Source organism: Puma concolor, chromosome C1 (assembly GCF_028749965.1).
Source record: "Puma concolor isolate L17-30 chromosome C1, mPumCon1.1.hap2, whole genome shotgun sequence".
Classification (NCBI taxonomy): Eukaryota; Metazoa; Chordata; class Mammalia; order Carnivora; family Felidae; genus Puma; species Puma concolor.
The window spans coordinates 175,944,928-175,972,893 of NC_141674.1; the positions used below are offsets into that span (position 1 = coordinate 175,944,928).

Consider the following 27,966-nt stretch of genomic DNA (forward strand, 5'->3'; position numbering starts at 1 on the left):
ATTTTCTCAAATTATCCTTTAATATTTAAAACAAAAAACTGGCTTAAAAGCCTCTAATTTGTCTGTCTTTGTGTAGAACAACCTAATTCTAAGGAAGTCATTTTGCATATATAAGAATTAGCAAAAATGGATAAGAATGTTATTGATTTTTATTCATCTTCAGTTAGAAATTCATGCTTGTTTTATTAAAGTGAACATGTGGCTGTATATGGTTGGTGGAATTATATGTGATTTTTATTTATATATTGATATTCAGTAAACATGCATCATTTTTATATTCAGAAGAAAATTAGTAACCACATTAAAATGTGCATTATAAGATAGCTTACAAATATTTTGGTATAATCATTTTAAATGAAAGCTTAGTATATAAATATTAAAAGAATAAAATGTTTTGTTTAAAACTGATTATTTTTTGTGAAGACACATTAAGAGAAATTGTAGTTGACATCTCCAGAACTATCATCTAGATGTAATAATTAAAAGGGGGACATATATTAGCTTAATTATAATAATTTTTTATTATAAATAGAACTAATTTCATAACATTTTCTTAGATTAAAATTTGTTCACAATTTCATGAAAATTGTTATCCTAAGTACTACTGAAGGGGAAGAATGTTTTCTATACCTTTTTTACAAGTCCTAAGACATGCATTTTTAGAAGTAAAATTATTTTCATTCCCTCCACATCCACTGTATTTAAATGGGCGGCATTTCCCAATAACTGAATTATAGTAGAATCGGCTCACATTGGCTTGACACAATCCTCTGTCTGCTGGGGTCAGACACCAGGAAGGACCGTAAAATTCTAAGAACATCAAGAAAACACGGTAAATCACATATGATAGTTAATCTGAGACTTTAATATTTATTGTTTATAGATCGGTCTTGTGGCATGTTTATATAAAACAGTAATCTGAATGAATAAAGGTAGTACTCTCTGAAATCCATGTATTTCAATTTGAGGAAAATGCTTTACTAATCGCCATGTGTACACTACAGTAAGATCTATTGCAAATAAATAAAAAAGTAGATATATTTGTTAAAGGGAAGTGCTATGGTGACTCTTTAAAATGAAAAAAACCTAGTTGTCCTAATAAGAGAAACTACTATTCAAAAAATTAACTTACAAAAATTTGTTAATTTCAAATTCATTTGAAAAAAACAATCAATGTTTATATATCATTTTTGTTCATGAATGTTCAACTTTGAGGGCGGTGCAAAATCCTTATTTGATGTAGCACATCTTTATTTGCTGCATGATGCAAGAATTGAAGCCGAGGAAGAGTGTTTTCTTGACTAAAGTTCTAAATGATGTAACGTAATCACAATTTAAAGCACAGGAATTCAGGTATAGCAAATTCTAATTTCAAGCTTCAGAGAAGGAGCCCTGAAGAGATGGTTTGATTTAGTAAGAAAGTTTTCTTGTGAATGGAAAAATCAGTTCTAGATGAGTTAGATGTTTTTGCAAAGGAAGGGATATTGCTGAAGCAGGTAAGATAAAACACTTGGTTGAAGCCAGACAGACACACTGATGTGTCAATGGGACTAACCACTTTAAAAACAGAAGAAAGAAAATGCAACTAGGGTATTAAAAGGATCACTCATTCTCCTCCTCCTCCTCCTCCTCCTCCTCTTCTTCTTCTTCTTCTTCTTCTTCTTCTTCTTCTAATGTTTATTTTTGAGAGAGAATGCGTGAATGGAGGAGGGGCAGAGAGACAGAGATGGGGACATAGGATCCAAAGCAGGTTCTGGGCTGATAGAGAACCTTATGTGGCTCCCACCACCCCCCCGCCCCGAACACAGTTGGCAAGATCATGACCTTAGCCCAAGTCAGACACTCAACCACCTGAACCACCTAGGAGCCCCATGGATCACTCATTTTCTTAAGGCAAAGCAGAGAAATAGTTTTAGTTCAATGGTAACTTTTAGCTCTTTTGGGAATTCTTATCAGTGAGGGGAAGCTGATACTCTTAACAGCAGATTTCAACTGCTTGATCTTAGTGAGCCAATACTGCAGGCAAGGTGGTAGATGGTGAGGAATCAATAAAAGAAAACTGTACTGGCTTTGCCAAATAGTGAGATGTGGTACAGAAAATAGAGAGGATATGCTAAATGTGCAAAATTGGCGGAAAATAGAACTTTGAGGAATCCAGCCAATGAAGGCAAAGAGGTTGTGCAGAAAGCTGTAAGTGGTTTGATGGCAAGGAAACCCTAAATGAAAAGACTATAAAAGAAATAAAATGAAACAATTTGAAGGAAACATGAGATCTAATCTAAAGTAATGAACAGTAGTGTAATCCTAATTAGACATGAAAAAAATAAGGATCTGGATTTACCTCCTGCCTTCTTGATAATTTAAATAAAGATTAGAGTGCCTTGATATAATGGCTTATTTAATAGAGAAATTCTGGAAAATAAATGGAATGGTATGACCATAGAAAGAATATATAAGACATTTTAGAAAGATGATAATTCTGTCAAAATTCAAAAACTGTAATCACATAAAGAATACTGTCTTTGCCTAGGTCTACAAATACTGATTTTAAAAGAACATCTTAGATCTATAAAACTAAAACAAAGTCATGTAGTCTAAATTCTTTTTTATGTATTCCTATTTGGGGGCTATAGTATAGCGCATGATTATTGCCATCATAGATATAAATTAAGATGTTATTTGGTGAAAATATATGCTTAACTTCCAATGTTGAAGTCTCCTGCCTCCAATATTGGTTTCCGTGAGAGAAATTTTCTAACAGTATAGTAGAGATACACTGTAATTGAGCCCTACTATTGTGCAAACTTGCCCAATGTATATGCTCTGGATTCTCATTAACCCAGAGTCTGGAATATGAGGAGGTTACCAGTTGCTACCACTTCTGTCTCCACAAACTTTCAAGTTATCACCTGTATTCAGATACAAAAGAAATACTCCACAAGCAATCAGCCTGATTTGAGAAATAGAGAAAATGGCTATTTTTTTTTTTTCTCAACAAGCACCCATAGATGCTTCATAGCTGGTGTGTGAGTATGATGATAAGTTTTATACATCAGTTTCACTTTAGCACTTTGTACACAAGATTTATTAGCCCATAGTAAGTTGAAGATAATATACATAGATGTACCTGTAAGTTGTACACTTCTTCTTTACAAATGTTAATTATTATGTCTTAATAGCAAGATTCCACCTAAAGTTCCTTATTCCAAGAGAGATAATTTTTTTCTTTTTTTTTTTTTAACATTTTATTTTTTATTCTTTATACCCAACGTGGGGCTCGAACTTAGAACCTGGAGATCGAGAGTTGTATGCTCTACCAACTGAGCCAGCCAGGCACCCCCAAGACAGAATTTTCTGAAAACATGAAGCAATCCCATCCCTCTTTTTCCTTAACCTGTAGTAAACCTGGCCCCACAAAATTAAGGCTACTTCAAAATAAGAGCAAAATAGACTAGTACATCTCAGGCTACAATCCCTAGACTAAAGGTAACAAAGGAGGAGCCTCTGTTATCCTAGGCCAAGAGCCTAGAACACCAGGTGAAAGCTAGAACAATAACAAGCCTCTGCAGGGGGATCTGAAGCCATGGAGGATACAAGTTTGGTGGGGAGAGGTACCCTAGCTTTTGTCTTTCTTTGGGCACCAAGTCTTCCAACAATGTCTGCCATTCACCAAATCTACTCCAAAGCCAAGGGAAAGGGTTTCCTATAATATGGGACAGGGCAAGAAGAAGGCAGGGGTTTTATAGTTGACCAGCACAGATGCCATCAGAGAGTTTCACTACAAGTTAATTTGTCTCAAGCATCAGATTGCCTCTATCTGAAACTCTGACATCAGAACCAGAGTGTGTCTGGCTTGCTGCTCTCTGACCTCCTGGGAATTGGCATATGGACTTGAATTGTCCCTCTTATCAGACACTGGCTCCTGCTTAAAAAGCATCTATCCGTGACTGACCCAGTTACTGTTGTCCATCTATCTCAATTTGTTTGTCCTGCACAGATTATCAAATACAACTGTGTAATACCTACACAGATTATCAAATACAACTCACCTTTGACCCAGATAAATATCGCAGTTCCTAATTCTAAAAATACAAGTATTTTGATAGGTTAAAATTTGAAATTAGTTACTAAGAATGTTGTATTATAAATAGTTAACTTTTAAAAGTTTTTAATACAATAAATATCAGATGGGGAGTCTTTGTAAGGCTATTACCTTCAGAACATGAATTCTACCTTCTATGTAAACAAATTCATTTCTCCTAAAATCATTTTAACTCTAAGAAGTTGAGAGTATCATTGGATTACTTTAGCACAGACAACAATATAATTAAAATATGAAATAGATGGTTTCTCAAGGACATTTTAGCTCCAAGATTTTTTGAGTCCTTGATTACCATCTGGCTCAATCTCCAAAAGTGAGGAAATTGAAATTTCTTGTACCTCATGAGGAGATAAGCTTGACTGTTTTCAATTGACATATTTATTCTAGATAAACATAAGCACTCACCTACTCAAAATCCAGACTTTGATATCTACAATGAAAGAAAATATAAAGGTTTTGAAGTAGTTGCATAATGTAATTGTTTTGATCTAGGTTATAATTATTCAGATATTTAAGCAAGAATAAAAGGACACTAACCTGACTTCTGTTCATTTTCCAAAGGGAATTTAATAACCAAATGCATTCTGTCTTGATCTTGCCATTAGCAACAAGTTGAATAGCTTCCATTTAGAGGGTCTATGATAGATTTCAGAATTCAGGATCCACTTCTATTCTGCCAGGAACTGCCATGATCTAGTATGGCTGCTAAACTGTAAGGTGGTACTCCAAAAATCAGTTTTATATTTAAATGGCTTATGTAAATTTTCTCTGAAACTTAGACTGTAAACCTTAAATTTTATAGTCACTTTGGATATTTACTATGGTGTCTTTCTGCTCCCACTTTACATACCTAATATTTAGGCTTTTATTTTACCAACCAATTTAGGATTTATGAACCACCCCATGACTTGCTGGGAAATTTTTTGTCTTCTGAGATTATTTTAGGGAATTGAATAATAAACCTTTTTCCTTTGAATGACATATTCTTTTTTTCCCATGATTTTCTAGTAGAGAAAACTATTTTAACTTTCTAATTACAGTTTATCATTGTAAAACACTGAATTAATACAAAAGTATAACAAATAGAAAACAAAAGTTCTCTATAATTTGACCCTTGTCCCATAACCACCCTCAGTGTTTTGGTGGATATCTTCCTGCAAATTGTTTGCATAGGTAAACATATACTGTATGAGCATATAGTACTGTGTATCTTTTTATACTTGATAATATTTTGTGAATGTTTCCATATTCATATATATCATTTTTAATATGTACAGTATTTCATTTCTTGAATAGACAATAGTATACTTAGTCAATCCATTACTCATGTGTATATAGATGATTTTTTTTTCAATTCCAGATAATGGCTAATGAGCATCTATACACTGGTTCAGATATTTCTAGAGACATTTCTAAAATTAGAATTGTGTAAAAGCTATATTCAATTTATAATTGGGTAGATGCTGCTGAATTTTCTGCTGAAAGTTTATATAAATATATACTGACACAATGATGTTTTAAATTGCCTAAACAATTACTTAATGTGGACCTTACTGAAGTGTATGTATGTATGTATGTATATATGTATATATGTATGTATGTATTTATTTATTTTAATGTTTATTTATTTTGGGTAGAGAGAAAGAGACAGGATGCAAGCAGGGGAAGGGGAGAGAGCGACAGACACAGAATCTGAAGCAGGCTTCAGGCTCCGAGCTGTCAGCACAGAGCCCAATGCGGGGTTCGAACTCACGAGACGTGAGATCATGACCTGAGACACAGTCAGATGCCCAACTGACTGAGCCCCTCCAGTGCATTTATTTATATTCACTTTTATTCTCTCCTCATACCCACAAAAGTAGCTGATTACTGTAGAGATGGTTTTCATAGGTAGGAAGCTTAGCTGTTCTCCAGGTTATAGCTCCACAATGCCGAGCTTCCTCTATGCTGTTAGGGATTCTCCAGAAGCTACTTTCAGTCTTGTATTTTATTTACTTCATGTTGTGGTAGGAATCAAAAATATCAAAGAAATATTAGAAGGAAATATGCTAGAATGTTTGGCCACGATTGCCTCTGTGAAATGCAAATATGGTTGATTTTCCTTTTTCTTTTCTATTTTTTCAAGTTGTCTGCCATTATAATGTTCACATTACAAAATAACATATATAATGTTAGAAATATTATTAGATAATAAAAATATTTTTAGATCCCAGAGTCCTGGGGCCATAAGGAAAAGGCTGGATATTGGAATCTGTGGTTAGAAATGGAGAGTAAACCTGCCATCTGTCAATTTGCTACTTATAGAGAGTAAATCTGTACTACAGGAAAAGTCCATTCACTAACAAGGGAGAATTGGTGTTAAATGGGCAGAAACTGACATTCTATATAGAAAAGAAAAGACAGCAGGGAATGGGAAAATGAGTACTGTGGAGTTTTGTTTTGATTTGGATTTTTGCTTTTTGCTTTTGGGGTTTTGGGTTTTTTGTTTGTTTGTTTTGTTTTTGGCCTATGTGTACAGTAATGTAGCTGAAAGTGAAATGTAAAAAGCATTTCAAATTGAAAGGTCATGGAGGAACAGACAGTAAGATACCTTGCCCTGATACGGAAGCCTCCACAGATTAAAAAAGAAGAAGAGAAGTTGTATAGCTATTTATTGGTTGGATTTCTTGGCCTAGGTATGGCCTAACCCAATAGAAAGAGTTTACAAAGTTATCATCATCCAGGGATTTTTCTAAATAAAACCATAAAGAAAGCAAGCCATGGTAAAATTACAAATTACGAAACTGTTCCGAGTATAATTTATCCTGAGATAATTATGTCTTATATTTAGAAAAGTTTTTCCTCATGAAATCTGCAAAATTGAACAACCTACAAGATTTTAGTGAAAGGTGAAAATTAATGCTTATTTAGTTTCTTGATTGGCATTTAAGGAAGAGTGTAATTTCAACAAGGGGAAGAGATACAGGGGAAATAGGTGAAGGAAAGCACAAAAGTCAGGATATTCCTGGTTTGTTTGGGGTACTTTGAAATCTCCAGGCTATCTGAAGAACAGAGTACATGGAGAGTATAGTGGGATGCAGGGCTGGAAGAGTAGATTTAGACCAAATTAAGAAGGTTTTTGACTACTTATAGACTTGGATTTTATGATATAGACATTAATGAACAGCCAAAAGTATCGAAGGATCAAAAAGACAGTTCTGCTCTTTCTTGATACATGAAGCAAGCTCAACCAGGCATATGTAGGCTAAATTCTACAGGAGACTTGCAATAAAGGAGAATATGAGATGACCCTAACTGAAGTAGGTACATTGGAGATAGATAAAATTAATACCACATTGACTGTGGGCAGGAAGAGAGCTAGAGAGAAGATAATTCTAGTATTTCTAGACTGATTGACCTAGAAGATGGAATATTTTAAAATATAGTATGAAATATAGTTATAAGCTTTAGAATTTGTTTTTTAGTTTTTAATATTTATTTATTTATATTGAGAAAGAGAGAGAACACACAAGCAGGGGAGGGACAGAGAGAGGATGACAGAGATCCCAAGCAGGCTCCGCACTGTCAGTTCAGAGCCTGACACTGGGCTCCTTCCCACGAACCATGAGATCATGACCTGAGCTGAAACCTAGAGCAGGACACTTAACCAACTGAGCCACCCAGGTACCCCTATAATTTATAATTTTATCATGGCTTTCTTTCATTGTAGCTTTACTTAGAAAAATCCCTGAATAAAGGGAGAATTGTGAACTATGCCCATGCATTAGCCAGCATCTACACAAATAAATCCAAGATATTAGATAGAAGATAGAACCCAGGCTTTAAAAAGACAAAATTTTAATTGTGATACCCTGCAGTGGAAGTACAATATTGTGACCCTGTCTTCCCATAACACTTGTGCAGCTCTGTGTCTTAGCATATAGTGCAGGCAGTGAAGTCATCTTTGTATCTATGCCTTTCCCCCATTTCAAAGGCAAGCCTATGAAGCACTAAAACCACCTTTCCTTTTTATTATCAAAAGACTTCCAGTTCCCGTGACAATTCCCATCATATAGGAGGTATTTGTTGAACTGAACCGACATTAAGTATAATGGATCTGAACCTCAGGTCATAAGAGAAAGTTGGAAACACAGATTTGCAAGTCCTCTGATTAGAAATATGATCCAAAGACACTAACTATGTATTGGTGTTTTATAATTATGTTTGAATTTTAGAAGTGCTTTTTTTTATTTCAGGTAATAGTATTAAGTATACTGAATGGAGATACTTCAGATCAAGGTTACAGGCTTTAGTTATATTAAAAAACTATTACTAATAAAATATATACAAGTAATACCCCTGATTATTTTTTCCTGCTATAAACGTTCACCAACACCAGATAATCATCATCAAAAACTTCAAATACTAATACTTTTGACACCTTATTGCATGTTAAACCTGGGGCTAAGAATTTTATATATGTCATCATAATGATCACAAAATTTTGTGAGATATGCTCTCTACATATAACAAATGAGGAAGCTGAGGCCAAGAGTTGTATAATTTTTTTTCAAGGCCACAAAAAAGAGTTGGCAAATAGAATTAGAATTTAAATCCACATCTTTTTGCCCCAAACCCAGTGCTCTTAACCACTATGATATGTTCTCTGAAAACTAACTAGAAGATAACAATAAGTAAAGATATTTTAATAGTTATTAGAAAAAGAAAGCTGTCACAACTTCCTTTTTATATCCAATTTCCAAATTCTCTCCTGTGAAGCTCAGGTTCAGAATGTCTTCTATATTTCTTACCCCAAGTTACATGCGTAGAGTTGGAGTGTATCAAGTTTGAATAGGGAAAAGATAGGTCATCAAATGAAGACAATGGAAACAAATCTTGAGAGTAACAGTGCTGAGCCAAGCAGTAATCAAAGACATCAAATATTTAAAGACAAGAATTATTGAATTTGCATATTCACCCTGGACTGATTCTAGAAATAACAGACCAGAGTTCCAGGCTTTTATGTATTCTGTGATCATATTTGCATTAACCAGTCAGCTATCCACTTAATAGCATTAAGATCTGATGGAAGACTAGAAACCATATTCCACTGTGTCCCTGGAAAAGATGGAGTTGGGATTTTCCTAATTAATAGATTTTATAATAATGCTTCTCAAACTTATTCTTGCAAAGATTGGTCATTATTCAAAGAGAAGAAGGGCCGTCAGAGAATTACAACATAGAGTAGCACAAGATTTTCTAACCTATTCCTCATTCCTAACCTGCTCTATAGCAATATATACCAAATTCATATGATAATGGGGATTTTTTCCCCTTTTAACAAAAAACATGTGCCACCAAAAATCAGACACACAGATCAATGGAACAAAAATGCCCAGAAATAAACCCAAACTCATATGGTCAATTAATCTATGACAAAAGAGGGAAGAATACATAGTGGACAGAAAACAAGTCTTTCCAATAAGTGGTTTTGGGAAAACTGGTCAGCTACATGCAAAAGAATAAAGCTGGACCACTTTCTTTACCATGTTCAAAAATAAAATGGATTAAAGACCTGAATGTTAAGACCTGAAACTATAAATAAACTCCTGAAAGAAAACATAGGCAATAAACTCTTGAACATTGGTCTTACCAATATTTTAGGAGTTTGTCTCCTCAGGCAAAGGCAACAAAAGCAGAAATAAACAGGTTGGACTACATCAAGATAAAAAGCTTGTTTGCACAGCAAAGGAAACGATCAACAAAACTAAAAGGCAACCTTCTAAGACTGAGAAGCTCCTTGCAAATGATGTATCTGAAAAGTGTTCATACACAAAATACACAAAGAACTTGTACAATTCAACACTAAAACAACAATTTAAAAGTAAGCAGATGACCTGAATAGACATTTTTCTGAAGAAGACATACAAATGGCGACGAAATACAGTAAAACCTTGGATTGTGGATAACTTGTTCTGTGAGTGTTCCACAAGATGAACAAACATTTCTAATAAATTTTAACTTGATAAATGAGTGGTGTCTTGCAATATGAGTAGTATGTGATGCTGAACATCACATGATCACAACTGAGCCAATGGTTCTTCTCTCTCTCTCTCCCTCTCTTCCTCTTGCTGCGGGATTGTGGGTGATTGTCTTCCATGCTCGGATGCTGGGTCTCAGGCCACAGTGTTTGGCAGAAATCAGGGATTTTTCAGAATGTTGGAAGGTGCCCACAACTGGCACTAGTGTATTTTTTGTCACTTCAAAGCACCTGTGGACAGTCCTTCACTTTTCCATACAAAGGTAAACTTAGGAATGGTTTGCCTCATTCTAGGTCAGACTGCCTACAGATATAGACCCTTTTCCTCTGCTGCTTTATTGCCAGTTACATTAAAAGCAGTATATGATAAGAGTTTATTAATACTGGCCTGTAGTCAACATTTGTGAGAGCATATACAAAGGCCCCCATGCAGAAAGATTCCATTGAGCCAAGAGATAGCAGGGATCCCGTTAGTGATCATGAAAGTCATCCTACACAAAAACCCTCCTCTCTCTTGTCTCCCTAATACCAGCCACGAAGCCTTTCAAAGGGAGGTGCAGGTTAATTTCTTTATGTTTCTTTATATTTTATATTTTCTTTATTATTTTGTATTATATTACAGCATTGTAATCATTTCTATGTGAATATCTTTGGGTTGTGCAATGAATCCATTATTTCTTATGGGGAAATTCACTTTGATATACAAGTGCCTTGATTACAAGCATGTTTTTGGAACGAATTATGCTTGCAAACCAAGGTTCTACTATCTGTATTAGGTAATCCAAGACAAAACCAAATGGTAAGTTTAGTGAAATTACCTTTTCTCCTAAGTTTCATTATGAACAATTTCAAACACAGCATGTTTCCTGAACAAATTATGCTCAAACCAAGGTTTTACTGTGCATGAAAAGAAGCTCAACATTACTAATCATCAAGGAAGTGCAAATCAAAACAACGAGTTGTCACCTTAGACCTGTCAGAATAGTATCAAAAAGACAAGAAATAACAAACATTGGCAAGAATGTGGAGGAAAAGGAACCCTTGTGTGCTATTGATGGAAGTATATTTCTATGCAGCTATGGAAAACTATATGGAGGCTTCTTAAAAAATTAGAAATACCTTATGATCCAATAATTTCACTACTGAGTATCCAAAGAAGGCAAACACTAATTTAAAAAGATATATTCACCCCTATGTTCACTGCAGTGTTATTTACAATAGCCAAGATAGGGAAGCACCCCAAATATCCATCAATAAATGAATGGATAAAGATGTGGTATATGCATACATATACATACCCCCAATGGAATATCACTCAGCCATAAAAAGAAAGAAAGAAAGAAAGAAAGAAAGAAAGAAAGAAAGAAAGAGAAAGAAAGAGAACTTGCAATTTGTGAGATCATGGTCAGCCATAGAGGGTATTATGCCAAATAAGATAAGTCAGAGAAAGACAAGTTCCATTACCATTCCTTATACTGGAATATAAAAAACAAAACTTATAAACAGAGAGAATAAACTCGTGGTTGTAAGAAGGCAAGGGGGTAGAGGAATAGACAAAATATGTAAAGGTGATTAAGAGGCACAAAGTGCCAGTTATAAAATAAGTCATGGGGGTATAAAGTACAACAGAGAGAGTATAATCAATAATATTGTAACTACTTTGTATGATGACAGATGGTAACCACATTTATGTGATCATTTTATAGTGAACATAAATGTCAAATCACCATAAATGTACTCCTGAAACTAACATAATACTGTATGTCAACTATATATTTTTTTAATGTTTGTTTATTTTTGAGAGAGAGAGAGAGAGAGAGAGAGAGAGAGAGAGAATGTGAGAGGAGGAGGGGCAGAGAAAGAGGGAGACACAGAATCTGAAACAGGCTCCAGACTCTGAGTTGTCAGCACAGAGCCTGATAAAGGGCTCAAACTCATGAACCAGGAGATCACAACCTAACCAGAAGTTGGCCGCTTAACTGACTGAGCCACCCAGGTGCCCCCAATTTCAATTAAAAAGTGCCATGGGGTGCTTGGATGGCTCAGTTGGTTGAGCTTTTGACTTTGGCTCAGGTCATCATCTCCCAGTTCATGGGTTTGAGCCCCACATCAGGCTCTGTGCTAACAGATCAGAGACTGGAGCCTGCTTCTGATTCTGTGTCTCTTGCTCTCTCTGCCTCTCCCCTGCTCCTGTTCTTTCTCTCTCTAACACTGTCTCTTTCCTTCTCTCTCTCAAATAAATAAATAAATATTAAAAATATTTTTAAAGTGCCATCATTAATTTGTTTGTAGCTTGTATTAATTTGTGAATAAGTTTTGATTTATGGTTGTATAATCGTCACATGCATAACTAGTTTATTCCTACTATTTTACTTGTCCATACAAAATTAATGTCATACAATATAATTTGGTTTAAAAATAATTAGAAGTCTCTGGTTTTTTTCTTTAAAAGTATCTGTGTATTCAAGTTTTAGAAACACTTCTCTGGAGGAATCTCATGACTGGGGCAGAAAATTTATCCTTGTTAAAACCAGAGATGGTCCAGGAAGAAAAGGATTAGCGAAAGTAGTCAGTGGTCACCTAGGGTGACTGTATTTGGATGAAGCAGTCTTGGCAGAGATGAAGTGCCACATTTTTGTTTTTCACCAGCTCTACCGGCAGGAAATAGAAGGTCTTATGGATCCCTTCCACAAGCTATCTATTTTTAGAAAGTCACCTTATCAGAAAATCAGGGTATGAGGCATCAGATTCACCATGCAGGCATATTTAGATTATGAGGGAAGTTTCTATGCTTCTTGGTCTGAGAGCACATTGTGAAAAACAAGACACTTTTTGGGGGCTATTTCAGTGGGTTTTTGATGAAGTGGGGTTTTTCACAGTTGTTGACAGTGCTGGTGATTAACTGTGGTATGTAGCTGCATGTTTAACTCTTTAGATTATGGGGGATGGTTTCTTTCCAAAAAGTTTCCATGGTTGCCATGTATAAGCACATCTTCAACAAGAGGCCAAATAGAAGACAACATTGTCTTGCAAATCTATAAATTAACAGTAATGGTGTCTGACTTTCATTCAGGCAGTTTATATAACATCGCTTCCAAAAGGCCAATGAAGCAATGAGGGACTAGGTCAAATATATAGGTGTTTCTTTTCTCTGTCAGATGTATGTGTATGTCTACGTGTGTCTGTATATGTTTGTTTTATGTTTATGTTTTTTTTCTCCCTGTTTTTTTTTTTCCACATGTATGTAGAATCTGGCCAATAGGGCATATGCTGAATACAGTCAGGCAAGAGAAAGTGAGTCTCAGGTACCCAAATGATTTTCCAAATATCAGAGTGAGTTGCCAGTGGGCTTTTGAAGTCTATCTGAAGATTTTTTTCCCAAATATCATATAACTGATGTAGTCCCAAGGCAGCTATTAAGAGCTGACATACAGAAGTAAAGAGAACTAAGAAAGTAAATCACTTTTTAAAAAGTTTATTTAGAGAGAGAGAGAGAGAGAGAGAGAGAGAGAGAGAATCCCAAGCAGGCTCTGCACTGTCAGTGTATTTCTATGAATCCCATAAATAATAATAATGAGTAATATTTATATAGCATGGAATAGGTATCAGGCACTATGCTAAGTGAGCTATGTATATCGACTGATTTCACTTGACAACAAAACCAGTAAGGTGGGTACTATATTATCATCCTCATTTAACACTGGGAAAAAAGGTTCAGAGAGGTTATGAAGTATCTCAAGGTTGCACAGCTAGTAAGTGAAAGACCTGGGATTTGAGCCCAACTCTTCAGGCTCGGAGTCTTTTATCTACTATAATATAGTGCCAGTCACAAGGGAAAAGTCAAAGAAAACTAATTGTGGTAGTTTTTCATTCTGAAAATTATGCACAGAACTGCACATGTTTACAGAGATTGTTTTAGAATTATTTCTCTCACACATGTAGTGAGAGAATGCTTGGTAAGCATTCAGATATCTTCAGTCAAGATGGTTCACTAGAAAAAAAAATTCTCAAGATTATGTGCAATATGTAGTTAAGAATAAATAGCAATTTAAAAAATCACCAAACCGTTTTCTAGTAAAAGCATGCAAAACTTTCAAAATGTTTCCTATTATCATCATGAAGAGAAACTTTAAAATTATATTTAAAAATATTCTACTTAATAACAACAACATAATCTAGCGTGTTTTGGGAATATTCAAATATCCTACCTAAGGACTGTTATTTAACGGAAAGAATTTTAAATGAATACTATCCTATTTGTGTTGTGGGGTATGATATTGTTCCTATCACTGAATCAAAATAAAAAAAGATTTACATCTTTTCAAAAGAAACTAATACAGAGAAGCTTACACATTTGCTAAAACCTAGAATAACAAGGTCTTACATAAACATGGAACCATAGCGGGGCTTGGGTGGCTTAGTTAAGCTGCCAACTTCGGCTCACGTGTCATGATCTCACATCCGTGAGTTCGCACCCGGCATCGGGCTCTGTGCTGACAGTTCACAGCCTGGGGCCTGTTTCGGATTCTGTGTCTCCCTCTCTCTCTGCCCCTCCCCCACTCATGCTCTGTCTCTCAAAAATGAATAAATGTTAAAAAGAAAATGGAAAAAAAAAAAACATGGAACCATATTTTCTTAAATTGTAATAAAATATCTTAATATAATTGCAAACTTTGGTAGATGTAGCTATTTTAGAGCTGGAATATGAAGAGTGTCTTCATAGACCTCAGCAAAAACCTTTGGTGGAATAGGAGAGAGATAATCTAGGTATAGGAAACGTGGGGGCACAGTTGCCTTCCTGCATTCCGCTACTTGGATGAGATGGAGAAAGGATCATCCAGGTCGCATTGAGGAGGGATGGCTGCATTCCGACCTGTACTTGGATGGGGTGGACGAGGGATCATGAAGATCTTAAAAATAGTTAAGGTGGAGCTTCACTGTCACCCTTTACACATTAAGCCACTCTTGGTATCAAACTTCCCATAGTAGTTCCTGCAACATTATTTCATGTTTTGACTTAGGAATGTTAGAAAAACAAAAGAATGAGAAATAAATACTCCTAGAAAAAAAAAAAAAGGAAAAACAGTCAAACTGGCTAGAGGAATTTAGATTTTGAAGCAAACAAATACAATAAAAAATAAAATTCTCTAGACAAAAAGAAAGGAGGCAGATTTTCCCTAATTTTAAATGCAGTTACTATAAAAGAATTAAACGTCTCTTGTGTTAAATAAAAACCCTCTTAATGTTTTCTTTTAAGTTCATGTTGTAAATTTTTACTGTTTCCTTAGTTAAGAATTTATCATTATAACCATTAATTTGGTATAATTTTTATTGTGCAGCTACATAAAAACTCAGGACACTTACCAGACAGTATTGAAAACTCACTTACTTTCTCACATGTATTTTATCTCTTCCTTTCTTTTTTTTAAATTTTTATTAAGACATTTCTTCTGAGTTTATTTATTTTGAGGGAGAGAGCACAAGCAGGGGAGGGGCAGAAAGAGAGGGAGAGGGAGAGACAGAATCCCAAGCAGACTCTGCACCATTAGCACAGGGCCCGATGGAGGGCTCAAATTCACGAACCTCAAGATCATGACCTGAGCTGAGATCAAGAGTCTGGACGCTTAACTGACTGAGTCACTCAGGTGCGTGTCTCTTCCTTTCTATATTGGTAAAGTACCTGCCAAAAATCATTTTTATATTTCATAAAACTTTAAGGCGCAAACATCTCCTGACTTACTCCATTGACTATAATGACAAATGAATGAAGACCTTTATTTGAATTAGTGAAGTAATCCAAACAAAAAATATTGAAACATATTGAAAATTGATTTCATGCATTTATTTTATTAGCAGATATATTGTATCACATGTATCTTTAAGCCCATTAAGTTTGTTATTCTAAACTTCCACATCTTTCACACCATAGGATTTAGCATGCTTTTTCAATATGTGACTCTTAACTGGATTAAACAAAATGTCACTGAAAGACACAGGGCTGCAAGAACACAAACAATGCAATGAAATTACTTAAGTTTACAGATAAAAAATCAGAACTAGAAAGACATTTATTCTTACCATGATTACAAAGTATTGTTTAAAAATGAGACTCAAATTCATCTGGCACTGAGTTCATTGCTCTAATTATAGAATCTAATCTAAGGACCTGAAGGCATTTGAATATCCTATGTTTTCAAACTCCCTCTGAAATGTTATATGCCCTTTAGTGACATCTCAAGTGCTATTAGAATTTGAATGCCTACAATTTAGGGAATTTAATCCCTAAACTACCCATTCATTTTTTAAGACCTCACATTAAAAAATAAACACTTTACAGAAAGAGACATCTACTTGAGACTTCACAAATTAATCCTGATCCTTAGGCTGGCTTGAGGGAGATAAGGAAGGGTAAGGATGTGGGGAGGAGCGGATTAAAACGGAGAGGACAGAGGTTTAGGGATGTAGAGAACCTAATTGTTCTTTCACATGATAGAGCCTATATGATGTTCCCTCTTTAGCTCTCACATCTCCTTATACTTCCCAGTCGTTCTGTAAACATGTTTCCGGTTCTCTTTGTGACTTCTAAGGTATGGCATTCAGGGCTGAAGCAAATCCCACAGACGTGATCAGGTCAGCGTGGGACTAAACTCGGTATGTATATCCCACCTTCTAGATGAGGGAGAGTTAACACTTGCAGTGCTTTAAATCCATCTGGGCAGACATTTTGTTTGCCATGTGCTTGCTCGTTTGTTTGTTTGTTGCAAAGACCTGCTCAGAGACTGTCTGATTCTGAATACCATCTGATTCTGATACATGGCTGGGGTGGAGAACCCCTGCCCCTGTCTCTTTTTACCCAAAGGCTACAAATTTAACAGCCACAGAACTCTTCCAACTCTTGTCAACTTTACGTTTAAAACTTTCACATGGACTGCTTCTAAGCAAAATCTCCAATTCTTGAATGAGCACATGTGACTTTTAAAATTTAGGTAGGACCTTATCTTTATCCTGTTAACTTTCAGCTTTCTAGATGATTTTTAACTGCCCAGATATTTGTGGTTTCTGGTTATGTTTTCCAATATTTTACTATTTTTTCCAGCTCTGCAGTTTTGTTGGTATATTTCCTTAATGTTTGTTTAAATTTGATAAATATGCTGAAAAGTATCTTCAGAATAGCCCTAAATAGCCCAGGCATAGCCCAGAAAAGAATTTTGCAGAAATCCAAAAGAAAATTCCTTTCAGAGTGACCTAACCTTTGGGGATGTTTACTCAACAAATTCCTAATCTGTCCTGTGAGCAAACACCTGAGGCCTTGCCCAATACCATGCTCAATTTAAGAGCACCTTACTGCCTTTGACATATCGCTGCCATTATAGCACTTTACCATCAGATGTTGATGCTGATAATTGTGAGAATTATTTTATATGATAATTTGGCATAGAGTTGAATATCATAGGGAAGTTTTCATGTGATGTATAATCAAAAGCCTACTTCAAAGCATACTTTAAAATAGATTAGGAAAATTGTCACCCTTATGAGACTGAAAGACTTAAACATTTTGAATCTCAGTATTTCAGCACACCTATTATTAGATAACAAGAGCTACATTGTTTGAAAAAGCAAAGTTCTAATATACATTCCACTTCTATTTCTACCATAATATTTTTCTGGTAGCAATTTTAAAAAGATTCTTACCAAAAAAGCTAGGGACGTTGGTAGGCTGGGGAGTGAAGGAGTCATTATTCACAGAATCAAGCGGTAATGTACTATTCACAGATTCAGGCAGTAACATATTAGTTGTAGAATAAAGTGGTAATATACTCTCCGTAGTCTCAGACAGTAATGTATTATTCACAATCATATCCAGCTGGTTATCATTCACTGGGAAAAAAATACAGCCAATTAAAACACAGCAGTGTCATAAGTTCATAATTGTACATGTAAAGCAAAGCATAGTGGTTGTGTTAAGAGTAGACTTCTGAAAATTTTTCACATTGCTATGTTAAATTAGTTAACAGTAAATATTTACTATACTCACATATATAGTTAATATACAGTTATATATACAGTGAAAAAAATAATATTTCTGTGAGCAACTTTGTAGTTCTTGGCCAAAACAGTTAACAGTTAAAGTTTAAGGCAATCCTTTAATAAATGTTATGGTTAGAAAAAAGATGATTGATTTTCTGTGGTAGGTTGCAAAGTACTACTTGCTCTCAAATTGTTATAAATCTAAGGGATTTCAGCAGCCTGATTCTTATGCCTACATTGTACTACAATATTCTCAGGAAAGAAAATTAAGTAATGTAACTTAAAAAAAATCTATGGAAATAATTTCCACTATACATTTCTTAACTTTCTATTGCTTTACAAAATTATTTATTTTATTTTAGAGAAGGGGAGAGGGAGAGAGAGGAGAGAGAGAATCTTGAGCAGTCTCCGCATTGTCAGAGCAGAGCCTGACGTGGGTCTTGAGATTATGACCATGAGATCATGACCCTAGGATCACGACCTGAGCTGAAGTCAAGAGTTGGATGCTCAACTGACTGAGCCACCCAAGTGCCCTCCTTTTTTTAAGTTAACATAGTGACTAATTTTTAGCAGATTTAGTGGATGCAAATGTATCTTCATTTGCATGGCTGGAACAAAAACTGAGTAAAGCTGAACATCTTCTAAGATGCCTTATTTTTAAAGGAATGACTCTAAATGAAGTAAAACAAGATGGGAAATAAACTTACCTGCATCTTCACAGGTGTTCTTGCATTCCTCAAGTGATTCAAAGTTGTTTTGATTGCCAAGGCACCCACCGTACTTGAAACGTTCACACTGCTTTGTGTCATTGCTATAAAAATACCTAGTCATATAACCTCGACAGATTCCACTGTCTTCATCCAAAAAGCAGAACTCTGGCTTTTCTAGAAATTATAAAAATGTCAGAAAGAATACTCTTTTTTGTGAATAATTTGTGTTGATTAAATGTATAACTGACAAAGTGGAAGTTACTTAGTGAGTAAACATGAAAAGTGAAAGATAAAAGGTAAACATAGAACTTTATCCACAACTGCACAATATTAAATAATCTACTGCATCTACTGTGACATTTAGAATAAGGAAGATACATCTATTGTTACATATAGTTGCTATTGAAATTTCAAGTTCTAAATTTCTCATAGTAAATTAGTAGGGCAATAACTATCAACTATTTCATGAATGGAGAGAATAAAGGTATTTTATTTTACCCTTGGTTTGGAAGTACAAAATATTATGCCAAAATTTTGGTCTAATTATGTTTATTAGGCTTACGTGCATTGACATTTAGGAAAGATCTAGGAATATTTCATATTTTTCAGGGGTAGGCTCTCATTTGGGAAAGAAGTGTAATGTCTTGCATTATTACAATGGTTTCAATTTTTAAAATATTGGAGCAGAAGCTTTGAGGCGTATGGAAGCTTTCAGAGCTATTCTTAGAAGTTCCTGAATACTTATCCTGGAATCTGTATTAGGTGTGACATCTACCACTGTGTCTCTTATTTTTCTTCTTCCAGGCATTGGAGTGACTCCAACAGTATAGAATCAGAAAGGAAATACATGTTCAGGGATTGGAGAGGCATTTGAAAAAAACCTAATACCCATTCTTTGATAGTACTCCAAACCAGACTAAACACAGCTGCCACAAAGTTGCGCCACTGTGATCTACATTACAAACCTTGTCTACATGCGTACTCTGTAAAGAAGAGAATTAAATTTATTTTCAAAATTATGACCGCAAGATATATGGGGCTTGAATTTTTTAGGGCAAAGCTCCAATTTCTTCATTTTTCCCCTGCACCTATATTACCAGAGTGGCAAAATGAACTGTAGTATATCCTTTTACATCTTAAAGCAACTTGTTCTTCTGTCTCAGGGAAGCAATACTCAGGAGTGTTTTACTATGAAAAGAGCATATATTTAATAATGTTAAAGATTTCTGCAACAGTTGCAGATCTTCAGAAAAAAAAAAAAACAATTTCCCATGAGAGCACTGTTTTATTAAATAAAACATTCTATTTAATATAGTATAAAATATATACTTTCTATTACTTCTCAAAGTACCAATTTGAAGGTTATTTTGTTTGTTCTTTATTGCCTCTTGTTTCTCAAGGTGAATGTTACTATTATTCCCATAGTAACAATTTGTGGTTAAGTTTATGGCACAAGGGAAAAAAAACAATTCTAAATTTTTGTAATGCTTTTCTATAAGAGAAAGAGCAAAAAATACATTCAAATATTATTTTGATACATTTTGACCTTAGCGTGTACTTCTTATGAAATTTGAAATCATCTTGACGGAGAATATAAGAATTCTATGTTTAACAAAAAGGAGGAGGTAAAATATATTGCATATAAAAATAGAAAACAATAAGAAACTATGCTGAGAACTATAATTAAGAAATTCCAGGGGCGCCTGGGTGGCGCAGTCGGTTAAGCGTCCGACTTCAGCCAGGTCACGATCTCGCGGTCCGTGAGTTCGAGCCCCGCGTCAGGCTCTGGGCTGATGGCTCAGAGCCTGGAGCCTGTTTCCGATTCTGTGTCTCCCTCTCTCTCTGCCCCTCCCCCGTTCATGCTCTGTCTCTCTCTGTCCCAAAAATAAATAAACGTTGAAAAAAAAAAATTAAAAAAAAAAAATTCTGCAACTACAAGTTGTTATTTATGGGGACCCATTGTAGGATATGAATTTATTTTAGCCAGAGTTGAAATTGCACATTTGCAAAATAATTCTCCTTGGGTCTACAGTTTAAAATAAGGCTACAAATCAAGAAACTCATGCACTATATTCCTCAGATAAAGTAATATTCGTATTAAATCTATATACACAATCCTTGGCCTAAACTGATGCTTGGTTGAAACACAAAATACAGACCTCAAGCTATAGACCAACCTCCACAAACCACATTAATTTTCACTGTTAACTTTTGTTTGAGGCTGCATACTTGACAATTGTTTTAAACCAGACCATTTCAAAATGGTTGCCTTTATAACTGTTCCAATATTGATGCTAGAAAACATATCACAGAGTTAACTTCAAATTGATATGCTTAGAGGTCTTTATTATACATTGGTTATGGCATCTGAACATTTTTTAACACATGTGAATAGTATTGATAGCTTTAGTCTCTAATTTCCATGTACTATATCAATTAAGAACGAAGAGAAGAGGAACTCCTAACTAGGAAACTAATTACCTACCTACCTACCTCACTGCTCTCTAACAACCTTTTAAGCCAAGCAACTTTGCCACCTACCTCCCTGACTCTTGACAAATGTATTCATTGAAGTTGCTCCTTGATCTTTGCTCTTCCTTTGACACAGCATATCTCTCGTCCCTGGGTCTCCTACTTATTGTCATATCTCCTACAAACGCTGAAGTTGAACTCTACAGATTGGGGATTCTGGAGGCTTGGTGATCTCACTGAGCAAAGCAATGCAGTTGAACTGGAGTAGGTTATAATCAAAATTGAGGAGCCCTTATTTTGCTCTTGAATATAACCACTATTCTAGGATGATTAAGAACTCCATAAACCTACACAGGATGAACATTTTTGCCTTGTATCTAAGGAAATGATATATATATTTTTTTCTTGAGTTAATTCCAATCTGACAAAACTCAGAAAAAAATGTAGATTCACAACTTGTTAAAGGTAAAAGAATTGTTTCTCTGAATATGCTCATTTTATAGAGGAAAGGAAAGGGAAAAAGGGATTCAATTAGGGGAAGTGATTCCTGTGGTTCTTAGGTAAGCGCCTGTGTATCCCATGTTCTTTTCCCTCACATCTAATAATGTATACTGTGCTTTACAGTTTATAAGATTGTATTTCATACAGTGTCAATATTTTTACTCTTTGGAGCCAATTAACTTTGCTAACAATAAGATACTGCATTTTTGGAAAAATATTAACATGAATTAGTAAAAAAAATGGATTCTAAATTATTAAATGTACAATAAATACCATAATTATATGTTAAATTTTATCTGCATGTAATTTTTTCCTAATTTCACATTTTTATAAAAACATTCTAACATTTAAATGTTGGTATTTCCTTTCTTTTAATTGAAGCATTGAACATTTTTGTAAAGATTAACTCGGCATTTTAAGAAAGCTAATTTAAAATTTGTAAATAAATATATCCACCAATGGTATTTGTACAAACTTTGCCACTGAATTTATTTTACAAATTTTGATTCAAAGTCTAATGTCTTAAGGTTATCACTCACAAATCTTTCAACTCCCTCACACAGTTAAATCAAAGTAAGTAAAATTAAAATACACTGAATTTTGTAGCTTTTTCATGTCTGAGTTAAATAATTTGATCTCATTGTTTACTGTTATGTCATTCAAATGCAAATGATATAAATGGTAATTGGACCAAGTAAGTTCCTAGACTTTCCTAAAAGGAGAATATCTTTCTTAATATATTGGTACATTTTTTCAAGTGCTAACATAATATATTCATCAGAAAATAATTATTTTTAGGTAAAATCAATAAATAAAATAATTTAAATCACAAAATAAAAAGTATGCACACACACTAAATAACATTGACAAGAGCACTTATTGTTAAATATTTCCATTTACTTCTGCATACAGACTGTTGACAACTCAAAGGCATATATTCATTCAGGGGAATACTGGATAAAGCTTGCCAAAGCTACACAATGCTGAGATATCAAGGGATTAGAGCTCTGAGAACTAAAGATTAGAGGCATCTAAAGTACTGTTCCGGAGATGTTGAAATAGCATGTGCATGACTCTGGAATGTGACTGATCTAATACTAAATATCATGCTTTATTAAAATGGGTGTAAATATAGCATCTGAAGGCTTCCCTACCAAATAGCATGTATTTGTTTCTAATTTTTCATTATATCTACTGAAAACACCATTTCAAAGATGGCATGGGGTTATGATGAACTCCGTATCAAAGAAAACTAAAAATTGAATTTCTAAGTGCCTTACACACATTCTAGTTAGCATACAAATGAATGTTTACCTTTTTCTAATGTGGTCTCTGTCCTGGTCTTTACATAATCTGTGAGAAAAACATGTATCAATTACCACAAATTATAAATAAATTACATATACATTTCAATGTAAAAAAAATTAGAATGATGTGTTTATTACCATTAAAATTATTCTTTCCTATGTCAATAAATAAATTTCTTATCTAAAGATTAATTTTAATTTTTATAAATATGAAGCCATCTACATTGTAACATAGTACTGTCTCAAAAATGATGTTGAAAGTTTCTAACACATTGACAAAAGCAAGAATTCATGGTGAACTTCATTTGCTATTCAAAAGATCTGTGATTAAAAGTGATTAAGATATGGGGTGCCTGTGTGGCTCAGTCAGTTCAGCATCTGACTCTTGATTTCGGCTCAGGTCATGATCTCACGGTTCGTGAGTTCAAGACCCACATCGGCCTCTGCACTAACAGTGAGAAGCCTGCTTGGAATTCTCTCTCTCCCTCTCTCTGCCCCCCCCCCCCCCCCCGCAATGCACTGTCTCTGTCTCTCAAAAGAAATAAATAAACTTAAAAAAAAAAGTAATTGAGATAGAATCTACCCCTGAAACCAAGAACACACTGTATACACTGTATGTATTAGCTAACTTGGCAATAAGTTATATTTTAAAAAAGTCATTAAGATAATGTGAAATATGGAAGTAATTCAAGTAGCCTACTTTGCATATAAAAACAGCAATTTCTATAGAGAATTGATAGTAGGGGTGGAAAAAACCAGAATTATCTTTTTTCCTGATTCCTTTCCCTGAATAATTATTTCAACCCAATTACAAGTTGTATTATTATTTCCAAGTACAGAAGAGAAATAAAACAAAAAGTATCTGTGACATATTTTTTGGTTTAACATCAAAGAATCAATGGAATGACTCCACTCAAGAACTAGGATGCCACTTGTCTTTGACCCACGATATCAAAGTATGGATTCTAAGTTCTAATTTAAATGACAGGTAATGAGGGGTGCCTGGGTGGCTTAGTCAGTTTAGCTTCCCACTCTTGGTTTCAGCTCAGGTTATGATCTCACAGTGGTTCCTGAGTTCAAGCCCCAACTCTAGTTGCAGGGCGTGGAGCCCTACTTCAGGCTCCTGAGATCTCTCTCTCTCTCTCTCTCTCTCTCTCTCTCTCTCTCAAATAAATAAACTTTAAAAATTAACGATAGGGGGTGCCTGGGTGGCTCAGTCGGTTAAGCGTCTGACGTCAACTCAGGTGACGATCTCGCGGTCCGTGAGTTCGAACCCGCGTCGGGCTCTGGGCTGATGGCTCAGAGCCCGGAGCCTGCTTCCGATTCTGTGTCTCCCTCTCTCTCTGCCCTCCCCCCATTCATGCTCTGTCTCTCTCTGTCTCAAAAATAAAATTGATTAATATGTGGTTTTAATTTACTCATGTAAAAGTAAAGCTGAGTGATGCTTGTTGTACAATCATTTGGTTTACACAGAAAAGTTTTGGTCAAGGCAGCTTATAATTAGTTGTATGGCCAGAGAGACAGGCAAAGGGGGAGACTGAGAGAGAAAGAAAGAGAGAGAGAATAAGTTGGCTTATATACCTCTTTCAGACCCAAATCAGCATTTGGGTTATTTTTTGGAGAATAAAACATCTTTGAAAGAGAAGGTAATGAAGTCTCTTTTTTGAATTTTGAAAACTATGTTTCATTCAATAGTCTTTTAAAAAAGATATATTTCTAATTGTATTTTTAATATTAAGGAAACCTCAGGAGTCTTTTTCGTTGTAAATAAAAACCTCTCATTTAATGTGCTTTAATTAGATAGTGAATTGTTATAATAGGCTTATACTAAAATATTTTTATATACAACTAATTTGTTACAGTTTTAATTTATGAGAGCAAAAGAATATATACAGATAAACATTATATCAGACTAGACTGCTAAATAGTTTATACTGTTTTGCCTACAACAGCCATTGGATGGGAACATAGAAATGCCTAATTTCAACGTTCAAGCAGTTTTAAAAGAGATAACTTGTTTGTTTGTTTTCTGATTCCATTCCAAGTTTGATTAATTTAGCTGATATACATGTGAATTAACTCAACTATGTGATTCAACACACTAGAATTTAAATGTTTTTATATTACCAATGATTATCTTTTAGGATTCTGGAAATAAGAACCATGAACACCCTATTTAATTGATAATTATGCCAATTACAGTCTGAAAAATAGATAAGTTTTACAGTAAATTATCCAAATTGTTGTATTTTCCTAGATTTATTTAGAACATAACATTTACTGGGACACGTGGGGGGCTTAGTCAGTTAAGCATCTCTTGACTTTGGCTCAGGTCATGATCTAACAGTTCATGAGATTGAGCCTGCATCGAACTCTGTGCTGACAGCTCAGAGACTGCTTGGGATTCTGTCTCTCCCCTTACCCCGGTGGTGCACATATGCGTGCTCTCTCTCTCAAAATAAATAAATAAACTTAAAAAAAACCATAACATAGGGGCACCTGGGTGGCTCAGTCGGTTAAGCGTCCGACTTCAGCTCAGGTCATGATCTCACGGTCTGTGAGTTCGGGCCCCACATCGGGCTCTGTGCTGACAGCTCGGAGCCTGGAGCCTACTTCGGATTCTGTGTCTCCCTCTTTCTCTGCCCCTCCCTTGCTCATGGTCTCTCTCTGTCTCAAAATAAATAAAAACATTAAAAAAAACCCCATAACATTTACTAATGATATATTAAGGAGTAATGAGAGTATATTTTACTAATTCCCATTTTAGTAATTCCTTTAACCCCAATATATATGAATTCACATTTTAAATATTTTATTACAAATATTAAAATGTAATTAATATCCAGTAATTTAGTTCATAATTATAGGACACATTTTAGGAACTGTAACTTAATCTATTCTTTTTTCATCTTTTTTCTCTTGTGTAGGAGAGCAGAGAGTAAGAGCTTACGACTAATTTTTAATGTTTCTTATTTGTTGAAATCAGCCTGCAAAATATTCTAAGCAGGTAGGAAAATGACTATATGGACAGAAGACTCTCGGCAGTAAATAGGTCTTCACAATTCTGAACAAATAAAACATGAAATGACAAAGTTAAAAATAAGGAGAATGGAAAAAGTATTTACGTGCTCTTTAATTCCTTATGGAGAAAATCCCCATGAAAAGCCCCATGAAAAGTCACTACTAGCCCAACCAATAAAATAGTAATTAATATAGACAGCATACTCTCTAGAGCCTTTAACCCTGTTTGAGGAATTGATGAAGTTCTATGAAATTAAATATACCTATTTTAACTTTGCTGTAGAGGCTGACTGGTTATAAAGTTAATGAGAATTTGATGTCTTTCATCTACTTCTTTAATTTCCGACACTACAATGTGCCTATTTTCCCAAAAATAGCAATCAAAGATAATGTTGTGGGAAAAAAAGCAACTAACCCAAAAGACAAAACATCTTGAAAGCCATGCGTCTAAAGCCATTTTGCAAACTTTTTATTTTTTAAAACCTATTAACTTCGTTTCCGTGCCTCTATTATTACATAGGTAAACACACCAAACAAAAGTATACATATTTGAAAACAGCCAACAAAGCAACTTTACATGCACAAGGAGAGCTGTGCATACATATCCAACTAAACACATTCATAGTTCCTGAAATGTTTGGCTTGCCCTGTTCTCAGGCATGGTAGTTCACAAGCTATAGTTCTCATTGGTCTTCCCTCATAATACAGAATTTCACCTTTCAAGCCGTGCTATACAATGTATGTCATATGTTTTACGTGCTGCATACTTATACCATCTTCCCTTTCCCTAGGAAAAACACTTAAAAATTGGTATGAATTTCTTTTTTTTTTTTTTTTTTTTTTTTTTTTTTTTTTAAATTTTTTTTTTCAACATTTATTTATTTTTGCGACAGGGAGAGACAGAGCATGAACGGGGGAGGGGCAGAGAGAGAGGGAGACACAGAATCGGAAACAGGCTCCAGGCTCTGAGCCATCAGCCCAGAGCCCGATGCGGGGCCCGAACTCACGGACCGCGAGATCGTGACCTGGCTGAAGTCGGACGCTTAACCGACTGCGCCACCCAGGCGCCCCATAAAAAAAAATTGGTATGAATTTCTATAATGAAACATCTAATAGCATTCTGTCAATAATTTATGCTTAAGTAATTACATATTAAACAAAAACCAACAATTTCTTAAAATGGTCACATTGTCTTAGTTAATTGTAAAATAATTAGGTTCTCTGCATAAAGAGGACCACTTTTGAGAGATTTCACTGGCTGCTTCTATAATATTCATACCTTATCATGTCAACTAAGCAGCATGTTTTACACATGAGTAAAAATTGAAACTACTTATGAGCATAATGAGAAAAAATATATAATTTAGTAGGCAGAGACATGAGCAGACACGGCAGGATAAAATGACAACATGTTGATGTCGTTATTTTCTAATGTTTCCAAGCGCTTTCAAGCCTACAGTCACATTATTTACTTGAAAGGATCTTTCCCTTGGACAAGTAATACAAATATTTGTGTAAGTAACATTAATGATTTGTCTATGTGATTATCACATCCTCAATGTGCACAGGAAGAAACAGAGTTTCAGAGAGTAACAAGTAACATTCAGGTTGAAACGAAGCAGAGCTTTTATCATGTTTATTACTTTTTCTTTATTAAACTGTTATTCTATTTATAAAAATAATATGTCCATCTTCATAGAAAATCAAGTAACCATGGTTGTGTACTGTTTCTAGACTATTTATTCTGTTCCACTGATTTCTGTCCTTATACTCACATCCTCCTCCTCAATTTTTGCGGCTGTACTA

General features: G+C 34.8%; 1 protein-coding gene and 1 long non-coding RNA gene across 2 annotated transcripts in view; one reads left to right on the forward strand and one right to left on the reverse strand.

Moving 5' to 3' along the window:
• Positions 1 to 27,966, forward strand: part of LOC147578586 (uncharacterized) — a 291,483-nt gene that overhangs the window by 259,722 nt on the left and 3,795 nt on the right. The window lies entirely within an intron of this gene.
• The window catches only part of TFPI (tissue factor pathway inhibitor), a 71,150-nt gene that overhangs the window by 2,732 nt on the left and 40,452 nt on the right, over positions 1 to 27,966 (reverse strand). The window contains exons 4-7 of the mRNA XM_025912765.2: positions 23,147 to 23,185; positions 18,857 to 19,033; positions 17,814 to 17,999; positions 631 to 810 (exon numbers count right to left, since the gene is read on the reverse strand). Of these exons, the coding sequence (XP_025768550.1) occupies positions 631 to 810; positions 17,814 to 17,999; positions 18,857 to 19,033; positions 23,147 to 23,185 (582 nt within the window). The remainder of the gene's footprint in view (positions 1 to 630; positions 811 to 17,813; positions 18,000 to 18,856; positions 19,034 to 23,146; positions 23,186 to 27,966) is intronic.